Raw genomic sequence first — 17,162 nt, forward strand, 5'->3', positions numbered from 1 at the left:
ATCGTGTCAAATCATACATAACCAAATCCAGCTAATTGAGTAATCCACATACGTAGAACGGACCCCAGATGGGGGTAAACAGCTTGGTTACTGCATGAAGTGGCTGCATGCTGTGTTCACACCAGATCAGGAACACACGAAAAAATTGCACTTTTCAAGCATAAATAGACGTGTGAACATTTTTAGTTTACTCGCTTCATTTACGCATCAAAATTGATTCATTCTGCAATCAAAATTATTTTACAATAGACGAGGATTTACGTCATTGGCAGGGCTTCTGTCTGCCCGGTGACTCTAGCTTCATTGCTAAATGGCTAACATGAATTTTATTGAGAGAATATCTGTGTTTCTGTGCTTTATAAGGCTAAAAAACTGTGTAATCAGTAGATCTTTTCAGAGGTGCATTCAGCTCTGTGAGTTCATCAAATCCTCCAGAAGCTGTACCTGGAGGATGGAAGCTTTAAGGGGTGCTTCAGACTGAGCCGAGCCTAGTTTGATGAGCTGTTGTTTAATGTCGACAAGAGAATTTCCCCTTGGGACAACAACAACAGGCGGTACGTCATAATCACTCCCCTACAAGAGCAAGCTTATGACTGATTAACGTGGCACGGATGTCTGCTGAGGTTCAGATTTTCCAAGTTGAGCAATTCGCACATTAAGCATGTCAAACACGCAAAACCCTCAACTCGCGCCAATTCATCCACATCACCTCATTTGTGCGAAACACACTGCAGGATGTCAATTTCCGTCTTTGTGTTGAATTAACATGGAAATCACTAAAGCTTGACGCGTCATCCACATCGGCTGTGAACACAGCTGTAGTAAGTGAGGCCAGCAGAAGGTGCTCAACCTGCAGTCTCTGTGGGTCCTAATGCCCCAGTATATTCATGGGGATTCTATACTAATTGAGCTCCATCTTTCAGATGAGATGTTAAACCAAAGTTCTGAATCTCTGTGGTCATTAAAAATCCCATGATGCCCTTCAAAAATGAGTAGGGGTTTAACCCCAGGATCCTGGTCAAATTTACCCACTGGCCTCTGTCCATCATGGCCTTCAAACTATACCCATACCATTGGCTTCATTGCTCTGTCTCCTCTCCATCAATCAGATGGGGTGTGGTGTATTGTCTGGCACAATATGGCTGCCGTCGCGTCATCCAGGTGGATGCTGGACAGTGGTGGTGTATGAGGAGATTCACCCCAAAAAATGTGTAAAGCACTTTGAGTGTCTAGAAATTATTAGGAATTATTATTATTATTTAAATGAATCATGCAATGTGATTTACTAATGTTTGAATTCCTCAAAATATGGTTATTTAAAAAATAAAGGATTTATATATAGTTGGGACATTTGCCTCATTTGAGCAATTAAAAATAGCATTCAATATCAATATTTCTGACTTTTTCAGATACCTACAGATTAGAGATTTTGTGAAAAAACGCATACCAGACTTTAATGTTATAAAGCAACACAATGTGCTTGAAGAAATGAACAGATTTAATCCTATACATCGAGGAGCTGTGTCGTATTTCTATAGCATTTTGTTAAGACAGGAAGTTGTGGATGAAACCAGAGTTAAGCAAGCCTGGGAGAATGAGTTAGGATTAGAGATAGATTCAGAAAGTTGGGAAAAAGGCCTTGAGAATATACATGCATGCTCAATTAACGTAAGACATCATTTAATTCAATTTAAAACCCTTCATAGGTTATATTATTTTTTCCTCGGGTATCTCCACTCTGTAATAGGTGTAAAACAGCAGAAGGATCCCTAACCCACTTGATATGGTTGTGTCCTAAATTACAAGAATATTGGGAAAATATATTTGAATGTTTTTCTAAAGCCCTCAAAAGAAAACTTGAACTATGTCCACTTATAGCTGTTCTTGGGATATTTAGTAATTTAGAGATGTTTAATAAATATGAAAGACAAGCCATGTTATTTGGTATGGTAATTGCCAAAAGGGTGATCTTGAGAATGTGGAAAACTGAATCTGTACCTAAATTTGGTATGTGGGGTAGAGATATTGTAAACATGCTTGCTTTGGAGAGGTTGACATATATCAATAATGACAAATTGCAGATGTTTGATAAAACATGGGGACAGACATTAAAACACCTTAATGCATTGGAAGAAACACAAGCTAACCAATAACCCCTTTCGATAACACAGTAATTAAAGATTGAGTTTAATTGATATTCACAATTCACAATTTATAATATTCTTAATAATGTGCCCAAACTATTATTTGACAATAACACTGTAGTCAGGATAATGCATTTTTTGGTGATACAACAATGTTACTTAATAATTGCTTTTATTTATGCAATAACCTGACCAGCTAAATTATATTTTGCTTTCATGTGCATTTGTCCCTCCGTGTTCTGTCGTTCGGTTGTTCTGTCATAGATTAGTGTTTTTATTTATTAGTGTATTGAATTGTTTTTTTCTGTATTTTTGTTGCAGCAAATGCACATAAATAAGCGTTTAAAAAAATGGTTATTTGCATTGTTATTTAACGCCTAAAAAGCCTATTATAAATGTTGCGCTTGAAATGGCAATTGTTGTTGCCAGAAAGAAACAGCGCAGAGACCAGAGAGCATAGAAGATTTTTTCCACATATGGAATGCCATCATCTGAAAATATTGTTTGGCAAATATATTTTTAAATTGCTACAGGAATTTAAAAAGACTTGAAACCAAAACTAGGGTGAGTCACATAATACTAGAGCATTCTTAGTTCCCTTAGACAGCATGTGATCTGTTCTTGCACCTGAACTGCCAAAAATAAATAAATATAAATAAATAAATAAATAAATAAATAAACATTATATACACAGAATGTACATCTTGTGGACTATATCATATTCTTAAAATACTGTTTAGTCATTTGCATGTAAAACTTTTTTCTTCTTGTCTTGTGGTCTTTTATATTAAGCTTGTCTATTTTGTGAATATGCATATTCTTTGGCCAATATATAAATGAATAGGCAAACAAATTAAAACAATACTTTTGATCAATATGTGAAGCATAGCTGCTTTAATTAACTACATTTTTAAATGAAGAAGGCTAACTTTGACACCATGAATATCGACTATTATCTTATAGGATTGTCACAATACTGGAATTTGGTACCAATCAATACTAAGCTTTTAAAAACGTCCATTTCCTGCAAACATTTGAGCGCTGTTGAGCACATCCTTAAACACTACTGATTTGCCATTGTGTCACATGCTCAACAGGAATGACTGTGATAGGTCGTGAAGGTCATCAGTTCACCAAACTCACTGCTGTTTCCTGAGTGCAAACCAATGACCATAAAAACCATAAAAACCATAAAAAATGTCCATAAAAAATATGGACGACACGACAGCCCCTTTTCCCATTGAATGCCTTGAGGGCAAAACGCCTGCTTGACGGGCACAAATTGTCGCAAAAGACTGCTAAAATTGGAGCCTTGACATGCGCAGAAGGACTGTCTGATGGAGCCAGAGGAGGAGCCGTGAAAATGAGCGGAGTCGAGCTTCCAACCAAACGCTTTATGTAAAATCAACCACACCCCCCCGAACTTTTAAGCATGCGTTTGCTGTCATATCAACACAAATGGATGTTATAACGTTAACAAATATGAGGGTTTTATATATTCAACCGCGCCAGCTCCGGGCCGCAGCGCATAACCTATCTTACTCGCGGCGTCGCGGGCTGATTCCGGCTCGCATGCGGCAGTGCCGGCTCGCTCGGCCGCATCTGGCTCGATTGACTCGGGCTGGAATCGGGGAGTGAGTCCAGGCATCCGGAGTAGGTCCAGCAGAGGTAGTCAGTCTGAGCTCTGAGGGGTAAGTCTCCGGCAGGCGAGAATCTAGCCGAACTGGTCCGAGTGTATTTGGGTGGCTAGGCGTGTATCAGCAAACTAATGAAGCCCGAAAAAAGCCCTGACCTCAGCGAATAAGCAGTGTTCCACCAGGATCATGTATGTCAGAAACTGTAGTTTACTGCTGAACTCATTTTGTCATGGTAAAATAACACAGAAATCGAATAATAACACTTCAGTCTCCTGCCGAAGCTCAGACGCGCTGCTTTGAGAAACTTTCAATCACAGCTGTCAATCACGATGACACGCCCAGCATTAAATTACTGCTAAAAACAAACTGTTTACAAAAATGAAGATCTGAACCTATTTCAGCACAATAACCAGTGCCTTAATCCACCAGAACCATCTTTCGGGACATTTTATTGCAAGTGTAATAATTTTTTTATTTGGGCTCAAGTCTCCTTCATTAACACGGAGGAGGCGGGCTTTATGACTTGTACTGCAGCCAGCCCCCAGGGGGCGATCTAACGGCCAAGACCTTCACTCAAACGCAGGCTTGCGGCACACTTGGTGCAAACACAGATACAGGGACACTGGAGCGTTTCAAAATCAAGCCAATCAGCTGGTTCGTCTATAAACTGACATTACAAGCGATTAGCTGATGAATTGCAGCTTTAAAATTCTCCAGTGTCCCTGTCACAATAATGACAATAATTTTGACAGAAATAACTTGCCTTCAGCCACAGTGAGGAGATTTCCAAAATCTCCCATGGCGTTGTGTATGGCCGGTGGTTCAAAGCTCTTGACATTGCCCAGCATAAGGAAGGGTTCGTAGTCTGTTGATAGATCAGCCAGGCTGAGGAGGTAGTGACTCTGCTGAGTGTGCAGGTTAGACCCTGATACACAAGTGTGAAGCACCTAAAAGAGCAGAATGGTGAATCAAGTTTAATGGTCATACACTATGGAGAAAAAAAATATATATAAATAAACAAATTAGAATATGGTTTGGCCAATAACAAAACCTTGAGATACACCTTCAGAATAAAGTGTCATCTCAAGTAATACTTATTTAAAGGTGCTGTATGTTTTTGACTTTTTTAAAGCATAAAAATACCATAATATGTTTGCAAAAATTTAATTAAACATTCTTGTGTATCTGAAAAACAATGCTGAAGTCAGATATTGTGCTTTGAAAATGAGCACTCTGTGCCAGTATGGCTGTCTTTGTTTTGGTTCTTTTAGCCTGCCCACTTCCAGTTTAGCCAATTATATTTATTTCAGCACCCCAGTGAAACCTTGATGGAAAACAGCCTATTTCATACAGAAAGGCTCTCAAAGTGTGCATCCGTGACCGAAATGTGAACTCGGGTGGACTGTAGCAGCCTCCAAAATGAGTTTCACATGAGGTGGTAATTAATTAGCAAAAAATATAAATATTACAAACATAAACATTAGGTGAGCAGGTTATATTGTAACCCCGTGTTTCAACAACAATCAAGGTAATGAGATTTGCAGTAATAATCAATTGAGCTATAATGAAGTGCACTTTCTGCACTCCAACAAAATGGTAAGGTTTAAATCGAATTAATACATATTAAACCACTTTAACATTATTAAATGTCCATGCTAAATCACTGATATTTTTTTGGTTTTCACTAGGGTTGGCATGATGCCGTTAGTTAATCTTATGATACTATACAAGCTAAAGTATCACGATACCAAGTAGTATTGCCATACTGTAATTTATAACTCAAATTATAAAGAAAATTCTCAGAAATACTATATTTTGTTATAATAGGCCAAAATAAATTTAATTCTTAATATAATTACAGTTAAAAAGTATTATCTGCACCTCACTTCATCTAAAATTTATTTATTTATTCATTCTTTTTTTTGTTTTTGTAGATAACTGACCAATAAAAATACATTAAAATAAAGATACAAAAGAGAATTAAAATTAACAAAATTAGGTCATAAGAAGTGGTCAAAAATCATTTCAATTTTTCCTGTTGCTACGTTTTTCCTCTATTTTTTTCTTTTAGTCTTCTCAGGTAACAATCCAAAGTAATTCAAAATTTCAGTTTGTGAGTCGTTCTTTAAAAGAGATTTAAAGAGTCACTGTTATTGTAGCTACTAAATTGTATTGACAGGAGCAGAAATGAACCGATGTTAGAAAAGTTGCAATAGGCTCCCACAAAAGACGCAAACTCTACACAGTTTTGCAATCTTAAAGGGCTCCACAGACGGTTAAAATAAAATGGTCTATTGTTGCACAAACATGTCAGCATTTTTGTGACTTTTCAACATTATCTTTTGTACATAAAGTATTACTGATACTAACGTTTGCAAACTACAGTGGCACCGCCAGTATTTTGGAGCCATAATATTGCCATACTACCATAGTACCGTAAACATTGCAAGTCCTAAAGTTACATTACAAGCAGTTTTTTATATTTTCAAGATCTGAGGTAAACTATCTGCTGCTGCTTTCAGTTGTATGGCAATAAATGTCATCGAAAATCATATTATTAGCATTTAACACTGAATGAAGCCCATGAGGTGTACCTGAGGTAAATATTGTCAGTTTATCCTGTTGTTCTGCTGCAAGAAATACAAGCTGTTTCTAAAACAGAAATTTCGGGTGTTGGTCAGAACCAACCTGTGCTTACGTGTGTTTTGCATGAGGCGTGCAATACCTAGTTCAACCAGTGAATGTCTAACTTACATCTTGCACCTTTAATAATGAATGAACCTTTCTTTTATGTTCTAATTATCTGAGTTACAGATGCTCTACGGTAGTAACGTAATTGTTTAGATTAAAACCCAACGAGATGCATTAGCTCTGTTATGATCAACAACTCAGCTATGAAGATGCTCTTCTTGGCATGCCACTGAAAGCATTACAAAGAAATCTGTGTTAGATTGAAACATTGTTGTTACACCCAGACGGTGTGGTTGAGCGCTACAGGGCCGCCATATGGAGATGGGACGATATTTACAAAGCTAAGCCAGGAAACCCAGCGAGAGGGGCTTTATGGGCTAATAATCTATTTCTCCAGCGATATGGAAGTGTATCGATGTGCAAAAACAGATGGCCTTGGCTCTATTGGCTGGAGAAGATAAGACACAGTCCAGCACAGTTTATCATAGTGCCTGAACAGGTTTGCTCTGTTTGATTTAATTAAGGGTTTATCCCTTGGCTCATTCTCAAACACAGCACGCACACTGACACAGCAAACTACAACCTTGTAGGCTATATAAACAAAATCAGATATAATCATTCAGATTGTAAAAATATCTAAAAATAAAACCCCAGAACTATAATCTACCACCACAGAGCCATCAGTGCCATCTGGCTCAACTGATAATTCAGAGATATGCGTCATCCAATGGTGTGCATCCAAGTGTCAATCAGTAACAGGCAAGTCTTTCAATGGACTTTAGTCTGGTCGTATTTACCAATTGGAGCAGAAATATATCAACATTTCTAACCCCTGGAATTTTTTTGGAAACTGGATTTTCCACACTAAGGTGATCTGCCACTGCTTGCTCCATTGAGATTTACAAGACAGTTCAGTAACACTGACATATTTGGATGACAATGTTTGAACCAAATTTAGCTGAATTAATATAGTGATTTGATTTATTTATTTTCAAACAAAAATTTTAAAATATCATTAACAAAAAATACATTTCAACAAGGTCGAAAATGGAGTGGGATGAAGCACAAGCTTATTATTTTCCCAAAAACCATAAACTTCATTCGCCTCTTACCTAAACTTATTTCTTCTTTTACTATTCTCTTCTTTTTACATGAGACATATTTTATCCTTTTGACATATTATACGTTTGAATCCATTTGTACCTTTACATTTTGCAACATAGACCCAAAGAAAAAATAAATAAATAAATAACATAGTACTGCAAATAGCCATTAATTTAAATTTCATCATAACTTTCTCATTTTATCCTTTTTCAATCACCTTCATGATTATATTCCTTTAATAATAATATCTATTTAAACAACTTTTTAAACTGATTATTATGCTGACATTGTTCGAGAGACTGATATAGACAAACATTTTAAAGTTGTCCTTGTTTTCAACCTTCTAAAATTTGGTTCTTCTCTCAGATTATATCCCCATTGTCTTTCTTTAAAAAAAAACTTTTGCATGCATTTTGGAAGTAATTTATTGCTAGCTTTAAACATAAATTGTGCTGTTTAAAACCAAATCATTAACCAAATCATTGAACTTGAATATCTTTATTTTAATAAAAAAAAAAGGATTTGTATGCTTCAAATACTCCACACCTTCTATCAGTCTGATTACTTTTATCTGAATTGTACTTAAGGATTGTAAAATAGATTTATGTGTATTGCCCCAAATTTCAACAAAATAACTCATATATGGCAACAAGTGTGTTTTATAATGTATACACTGATTTGTTGTCCAGGATAAATCTTGCTTTATACCCTATTGCTACAGTTTTTACTAATTTTGATATCACATTATTTATTTGCGGTTTCCAAAAAATTTTATGATCCAATACAAAACCAAGAAACTTAATTGCATATACTTGTTCCTTAACTTCATTATCAATATGTAAATCTAAATTATGACTACTTTTTAATTTCCCAAATAACATAACCTTTGTTTTATTTATATTTAATGACAGTTTGTTTACGTCAAACCATAATTTCAATTTCTAAATTTCTAAATAGGTTTTAATCAACTCCATAAGTTTTGGTAAATTATGCCCAGAACAAAATATACTCATATCATCCGCAAATAAAATAAACTTAATAAATAATAAAATAAACTTAATAAAATAAACTGATATCTTACACATATCATTAATATAAATTAAAAACAATATTGGACCTAAAACTGATCCTTGTGGTATGCCACACTTTACATTTAGATTTGATGATTTATGATATTACAAATGTTTGTAGATCTACTTATAACTAAAAGATATAAAATTATTATTTTTTTTTGTATTTGATGAACCTTGCATTATTCATTACGCTAATTTTCTATTACCACTGTAAAGCTGTTCTAAATTGTTTGGTGAACAAACTATATAGATTATGTATCAGGGTAGTGTGTCTGTGAAAACTAGTTTTGGACTCTGAGCTCCAGGCAATCAGTAGCAGTTCCGTTAACAGCTCCACGCTGAGAGAAGCTTTACTTTAGCCAGACCATCTCAGGATCTGCTGCTGGATCTCAGTGCACTATTTTATTTTATTTTATTTTATTTTATTTTATTTTATTTTATTTTATTTTATTTTATTTTATTTTATTTTATTTTATTTTATTTTATTTTATTTTATTTTATTTTATTTTATTTTATTTTATTTTATTTTATTTTATTTTATTTTATTTTATTTTTTTGGCAGAGTGCAAAGATAAGTTTTAGTTTAAGTTATAGCAAAATGTTAATGTGATATTAAAAAATAAAGGAAAGTTCTCAGGATTTTTGCAAAATTAAATAACGTTAAACATTTAACAGCCAAGATTTCTGAAGTATGCTTTGGCTGCTTTCTCTTAAAAATGCAGTGCTTTATGTGTTTCACAAGATAAGTTACAGATTTGTGAATGTTTTATTTCATGTGTAACAATATGGACTTTAATGTGTTTTTAATAATTGCAACACTGTTGTACTCAAAGCAACGATTGCAGTCTTTTTGTTAGATCAACTGCATGAGGTCAATTTGCCTAGCCTAAAAAAATTTGATCATAACGATGGAAAATTGCACGATTTAGCTACTTTGAAAAAAAAAAAAAAAAAAAAAAAAATATATATATATATATATATATATATATATATATATATATATATATATATATATATATATATATATATATATATATATATATATATATATAAACATATTTTATAAAAAAAAAAAAAAGCATATTAAAACTAAACGGAATAAAGTGTAAAAGCTTAAAGTTGATAGGTAAGTAAATAAATAATTTTTCAATGTATAAAGTAACACATTACTAAAGTTTATTTAATTGCTATGAGAATTTTTAAAGATTTGTATGTTTATTATTAAATGTAAATCATGAAAATTCTGCTGTAGCTCAGCTTTTGATATAACTTTAAGAGAAAGCCAATATACAAACAGATCCTCTCTCATCACAGAAGTGGTAGAAAGTAGAGAAAAAAAACACATTTAAATCCCAGGTGTGACAGGGAATGTCTTATCTGTCCACCTGTGACCAAAATCACATCTTAATATTAGGTATGGACAGGACTTTAACTACATATAAGCACATGACCTCCCTCTCTTTCTGTCTTTCTGTCTGCCTGTCTGTCACTGCTGATTCAGTGCAAGGACTAGAAAATCAAAATTGACAAAAATATTTAGTTATATATATAATAATACTAAAAAATAAATAAATAATAAAAATTATATGCTGATCTGCGTCTAGGTTCTGTCCACACACCTGACATTTCCAAACTTTTGCAGTGCTGCAAAAATAAACCTAGCTATTAACAATTATTATTTGAGTAGTACTATAAGCTTAGGACGGTTATTCTTTCATTACTAATCATTTATATCTTGCGCTTATCTGAGACTCAAAACGGCAAGTAGTGGGTCCTGCTGAGGTTTACGAACATCATGTGCTCCTGTTAGATATTGACAAATGGGAGATTAAAGTAATCCCACTGAGCATATAATAACTAGCGGAAAATGATTAACAGTCAAACGAGTGCAGAGGAAAACAAAGGGCATTTATTCTTCCCTTTTCCTCTTTGCAGCAGGTGCATTTTCTCTCATATGATGATGAACTGAATTCTCGAGTTCGGCATTCATTGGTGAGCTTATCAATCCAACAATGGGACATTTAAATAATTTGGCCATTTTTTTCAGGGAGCATGACATCTGCACAAAGGTCTGTGTCTGTCTGCATCTGCACAACAGCCCGGGACTAATATCTCATTTATTCTGTGCCCCTCAATGCCCTCTCATTAGTGTCTGATGACTAAATATGAGCTGCGAGGGAACGAGTGCATTTATAATAGAGCAGAATGTACACACGCGCCGCAGATTTCTGCTCTCATTTAAAGAAATAAATGAGTTAGGCTTCCGCAAAAACCTCTATTTTAATTTGTAAGCAATTCATTAGGGCATATACATGTCTACATACATGGGCTGCACAATATTTAAAATATTATATTATATTATATGATATTTTTAGTCTGTAATTATATATTGACATCTAAATACAGTTTCACCAGATTTTGAATATCTCTATCTATTTGGGAATAATTTCTTGTTTGGAATGACTCTGTAGGAGAGCGCATCTGCAAAAAAAAAAAAAAAAAAAAAAAAAAAAAAAAAATATATATATATATATATATATATATATATATATATATATATATATATATATATATATATATATATATATATATATATATCATAGTATTGTAATGTAAAGCATAAATAAATCCAATAAAGAAAAATTACAATTGAAATAAACAGTGTTTATGAGTAATTGAATATATAAATATACCCAATAAAATTAACCATTATCAAATGTACTAATAGTACAAATTCTTAAGTCTGAATGCTTTTTAAAAGGATCATACAGTCAGACATTCTGCAAAAAGACATCCTGCAATGTGACTATTGCGTATGATCACATTATCGATATAACGATATCGATGCAGAAACAATATATTGTGCAACCCCTTAAGCAAACAAAAAAGTCCAAAATCTTTATAGAAATGCAAATTTGTGGGATTTTTTGCATGTTTTTGGTGCATCCACATACACATTGAACATGGTTTCTTGAACAAGAAATTATTTGTCGGTCAAATATAACAAGCTATGACTTAAATATGTCTATTTACAATGAATTTATAAATAAATTTGTGACAGTAAAATATGACATTTGTGTTTTATTATTATTATTATTATTATTATTATTATTAGTAGTAGTAGTAGTTGTAGTTGTAGTAGTAAAAGCAGTACCTTTACATCAATTCAGTGTTGACCTTGTACAATTATATTCATACTGTGTGATGAATTTTGATAATTTTATGATAATGAATGTGCATACCCTGTGCACTTCACAACACAGTCAATTATTATTTATTAATTTAGAGTGCCTTTGAGAAACATTCTCATTGTTGTGTAGGAAAAGGCCATTCATCAAAGCAAACGTTAATATTTTCACAACTCTGTGACTATTGTTTGGTAACTGTACAGAAAGGTTTCATTTGTGAATATAAATGGCAACATAGAATGACTATATATTTATAAGAGATGCGGTTCAGGTGTATTGGGTAGGCTAAAATTGCCCATAGTGTATGTGTGTAAATAAGAGTGTATGAGTGTTTCCAAGTGATAGGTTGCAGCTGGAAGGGCATCCGCTGCCTAAAAACATGTGCTGGTTAAGTTGGAGGTTCATACCACTGCGGCGACGCCAGAAAAAAAAAAAAAAAAAAACTATATATATATATATATATATATATATATATATATATATATATATATATATATATATATATATATATATATATATTTTTTTTTTTTTTTTTTTTTTTAATTTATTTTCTTATTTATATATATATTTTTATTTTATTTTATTTTATTTTTTTTATTTATATAGTGCCACCCACACATAGGGCCCTATCATACACCCGGCGCAGTGTGGCGCAAGACGTGGCACAATAGTCTTTTGGTAGTTTCAGCTTGGCGCAAGAGTCGTTTTGAGGCGTTGCGCTATGCTGTTTAAATAGCAAATGCATTTTCGCTCATTTGTGCGCCCATAGGCGTTCTGGTCTAAAAAGGAAGGCGTTCTGAGGTGCACTGCTGGCGCGTTGCTATTTTGAGAAACTATAATAGATTTTTCATTAGACCAAAACTAACCCGGTCTAAACTCCGGCGCAGAATTGCGCCTCGCTTACACACTGCTTAATACGCACAAGAGAGCAATAGGCAAATATCTTTACACATTTTTATATTAAAGATATATATAGGATATAATAAGAATAGATATAGGATATAAATATAAAGGATTAAAATATTTCAAAACATATTATTTTCTAGCCTATATAAATATGAAAAATCACTGCTTTTATGTCTTCTTCATCTCAGGAGGCTTTTTCAGTTCATTCATAACAATTTGCTTTTGTATAAAGTTATTATTATTAGCAGTATTATTTATTATATCCATATTTATTTTATTAAAAACAAGCTTAGATTTGCCCACCTGTCAGGTTTTAGACCATATGGGGCACAGCATGTGTTTTAGGATATAACTCAGGTTTTTGAGCACATTTTGTTATTATTATTCATTTATTCGTTTGCTGGAAATTAGAACTGAATTTAGAAATAGTTTTGAAACGAATATTTGCACTTAACAAATGAAATTATTTATTTATAGACTAATTGATGTCTGTGCGTAAAGGTTTCCCTATCCAAGAACGAATGTGAAAGTAGTTCCATTATCTCTCATTCTCACGCAGTAGATGCTCTGTTTTCTGTTAAAAAAAAACTGTTAACTTTTTGCTTGTGAAATGCTCCTTTTTTCCACTTAGACTTACTTTGCGTCCTCTAAATAGCGAATGCGCTTATGGCGTGACGCAGCTGACTCCTAAAGGGAATGGGAGATGAGACTCTAATTGGTTTATTCTCAAAACACAACTATAACTCATTAGGTAAATGAACTCAACCCTTTTAGACCATTGCGCTGCTGCGCAAGGCAGATTTCCCGTCCTTAAATGAACAAAAACGCGTTCTGACACGCCCTGAAAGCGTTTGCGCCCTGCATGCGTTTTGTGCTCTGCGCATGGACCTTCAAAATAGAGCCCATTATCTCAACAACAAAATTGTGGCTAGTGAAAATGGTGAGTGTCTAGGAATGTTGGAAATCTACTAGCAACACTGGCTGGTGATAAAAAAAAGTTAAATGTCAAGCGCTGATTGTCAATGGTGGGGCACTAAGGCACTCTGCCTGTGGCTCCAACACACGCCTACAACCATTGTCGATATACAGCCATATCACACAGCTACTCATGTCATATTGCTCATATTTTAAAAATATGATGATTTTTATGATGATTATAATTATAAATAATTATAATAATTATAATTAAAATATATTTTATTATTATTATTATTATTACACTGCTACGAGTGTAATATTGCATTTATACAACAGTTCGATTACATAATCATGTATATAAAAAAAGAAAAAAGTAATAAGTAATTGTTTGGTTATCATCCCTATTTAAATAAACTTTACCGAAGCTTACATCAGTATAGTGATATATGATATCAGCTTCAGCAAGTAAATCTGATACCATCATGAATCTATTCAGGTGTAATCAGTTTTCCTGAATATCCAGTGTCTGTTGCTTTGGGGCCTGTACTCACCCTGTAAATGTAGTCGAGCAGCGGGGCCTTTTGGGAGGTGGGGTCGTCCAGCACAGGCATAGTGATGGGCTCCAGCAGGATGGAGAGAGGTACAGACATGCACCAGTCCAGCAGGCACAGCAGTAGAGACACCATTAACTAAAGCACACAGAGACACATTCATTTAGCACACTCATGACACCACTACAATACGATCAATACAGACTACCAAGCCGTTACAAAAGAGAGCGGATAACTGGATAAAGTGCTTTGAGCTGCTCATTCTGAATTCCCATGTCCAGACGGAGATCTAAATAAAGAGCGTTCTGCTCACCTTCTTGTCTGCCTCCACAGTTGAGTGTTCAGCGCTGGGCAGAAGAAAGGCTACGGTTGCTACAAAAATCTACAACAGAGAAAAAGCGGAGATGAACATCACAGAATCCCATAACAGATGCATGATGAGGAGGATTCATACCTCTATGATTCTTTTGGGAAGAGAAGGTTCTAGTCTTTGTAAGTGCTGCCAGTGAGAAATCAGTAGCTGAAAGATGTCGCACGCCACGTTGGCAACCACTTTATTCCCAAACTAAAAGACAAAAATCACATTTGTACTCATGTTTCAGTCTAAGCAAGGAGTAAAAGAAAAACAGGTTTCATTGTTTCTAAATAATTAAACAAACAGAAAGACACTGAATTATTCTTATTTATGTGCACAACGGGATAAGATGTCTAGTACAATTTTTAAAAATACTTACTAACATTCCAAAGTTGTTGTTTTTTAAGAAATGTAAACATTTTCCACAATTTTTAATCATCTGTAACACTTCAAGTTTGATTCTTTCCTGATTCTTTTTACTATTGGCTTATTACATGCCTATTATTAAGATATTGCCTGTTTATAACTACAAAGTACACATTCTGCATGCACTTACTCTACATTCCTCATCCTACACAATACATAAACATAACTACCTTAATAACTGTTAATAGGCAGCAAATTAGAAGTTTCTTGAGCCAAAAGTAAGTTAATGGGTTGTTAATATCTAAAATTGTACCATTAAATAAAGTGTGAACAAACTGTCTATTGATTATTTTTTTAAGTAAAATGTATTTATTAATTATTTTGGTAACACTTTCTGTAAAGAGATGCTTACAATGAATGAATTGATGATTGTAATTAATTATAATTCTGTTTTAAATTCTGTATGATCAATCAATTTTGTAAATGTGTCTATGAAGAAACAACAAACCCATAAGGAGCCAGATCAGTCGCAAAAATAATACGTTTGCAAAAAATCAAGCTCATACATGCACAGCATAATTCATATATACAAAATCTAACTTGTAAACTCAAAACCCAATTAATGAATTCACAAGTAAAAATCATAAATAATTCCGTAAAAGATATGGATCTGTATATTTTTTAATTGTGCTTTGAATTTACGAATTGTTTTTGTGCATTTATGAATTGGGTTTTGAATTTATGAATTGGATGTGTGCATTTATGAATTTTGTTTTGAATTACGAATTGGTTTTGTGCATTAACGAATTGTGTTTTGTATTTACAAATTAGATTTGCTCATTTATGAAATGTGTTTTGAATTTACGAATTAGATTTGCTCATTTATGAATTGTGTTTTGAATTTACGAATTAGATTTGCTCATTTATGAATTGTGTTTTGTATTTACAAATTAAATTTGCTCATTTATGAAATGTGTTTTGAATTTACGAATTAGATTTGCTCATTTATGAATTGTGTTTTGAATTTACAAATTAGATTTGCTCATTTATGAAATGTGTTTTGAATTTACGAATTAGATTTGCTCATTTATGAATTGTGTTTTGAATTTACAAATTAGATTTGCTCATTTATGAAATGAGTTTTGAATTTACGAATTAGATTTGCTCATTTATGAATTGTGTTTTGTATTTACAAATTAGATTTGCTTATTTATGAATTGTGTTTTGAATTTACGAATTAGATTTGCTTATTTATGAATTGTGTTTTGAATTTACAAATTAGATTTGCTCATTTATGAAATGAGTTTTGAATTTACAAATTAGATTTGCTCATTTATGAATTGTGTTTTGTATTTACAAATTAGATTTGCTTATTTATGAATTGTGTTTTGAATTTACAAATTAGATTTGCTCATTTATGAAATGAGTTTTGAATTTACAATCTAGATTTGCTTATTTATGAATTGTGTTTTGAATTTACGAATTAGATTTGCTTATTTATGAATTGTGTTTTGAATTTACGAATTAGATTTGCTCATTTATGAATTGTGTTTTGAATTTACAAATTAGATTTGCTCATTTATGAAATGTGTTTTGAATTTACGAATTAGATTTGCTCATTTATGAATTGTGTTTTGAATTTACAAATTAGATTTGCTTATTTATGAATTGTGTTTTGAATTTACAAATTAGATTTGCTCATTTATGAAATGAGTTTTGAATTTACAAATTAGATTTGCTTATTTATGAATTGTGTTTTGAATTTACGAATTAGATTTGCTTATTTATGAATTGTGTTTTGAATTTACGAATTAGATTTGCTTATTTATGAATTGTGTTTTGAATTTACGAATTAGATTTGCTCATTTATGAATTGTGTTTTGAATTTACGAATTAGATTTGCTCATTTATGAATTGTGTTTTGAATTTACAAATTAGATTTGCTCATTTATGAAATGTGTTTTGAATTTACGAATTAGATTTGCTCATTTATGAATTGTGTTTTGAATTTACAAATTAGATTTGCTCATTTATGAAATGAGTTTTGAATTTACGAATTAGATTTGCTTATTTATGAATTGTGTTTTGAATTTACGAATTAGATTTGCTTATTTATGAATTGTGTTTTGAAACTACGAATTAGATTTGCTCATTAATTGAATTTGCGCATTTATGAATTGTGTTTTGAATTTACGAATTAGATTTGCTCATTTATGAAATGTGTTTTGA

The 17,162-nt window shown here is 32.8% G+C and overlaps 1 protein-coding gene across 20 annotated transcripts in view; it reads right to left on the reverse strand.

The window, feature by feature from the left end:
- ralgapa2 (Ral GTPase activating protein catalytic subunit alpha 2) overlaps positions 1-17,162 on the reverse strand; it is a 324,474-nt gene that overhangs the window by 112,155 nt on the left and 195,157 nt on the right. For 19 of the 20 annotated variants that reach the window (XR_012393091.1, XM_073927824.1, XM_005158906.6 and 16 more), the window contains 4 exons: positions 14,667-14,777; positions 14,526-14,594; positions 14,213-14,350; positions 4,545-4,728 (listed from right to left, as the gene is read on the reverse strand). Coding sequence is in view for 18 of the 20 variants with exons in the window: in XM_073927824.1 (XP_073783925.1) it covers positions 4,545-4,728; positions 14,213-14,350; positions 14,526-14,594; positions 14,667-14,777 (502 nt within the window). In the remaining 2 variants the exon portion in view is untranslated. Of the gene's footprint in view, positions 1-3,015; positions 3,297-4,377; positions 4,729-14,212; positions 14,351-14,525; positions 14,595-14,666; positions 14,778-17,162 lie in introns of those variants that run through there. The other variant, XR_012393092.1, reaches the window with a different exon arrangement.

Source organism: Danio rerio, chromosome 17 (assembly GCF_049306965.1).
Source record: "Danio rerio strain Tuebingen ecotype United States chromosome 17, GRCz12tu, whole genome shotgun sequence".
Classification (NCBI taxonomy): domain Eukaryota; kingdom Metazoa; phylum Chordata; class Actinopteri; order Cypriniformes; family Danionidae; genus Danio; species Danio rerio.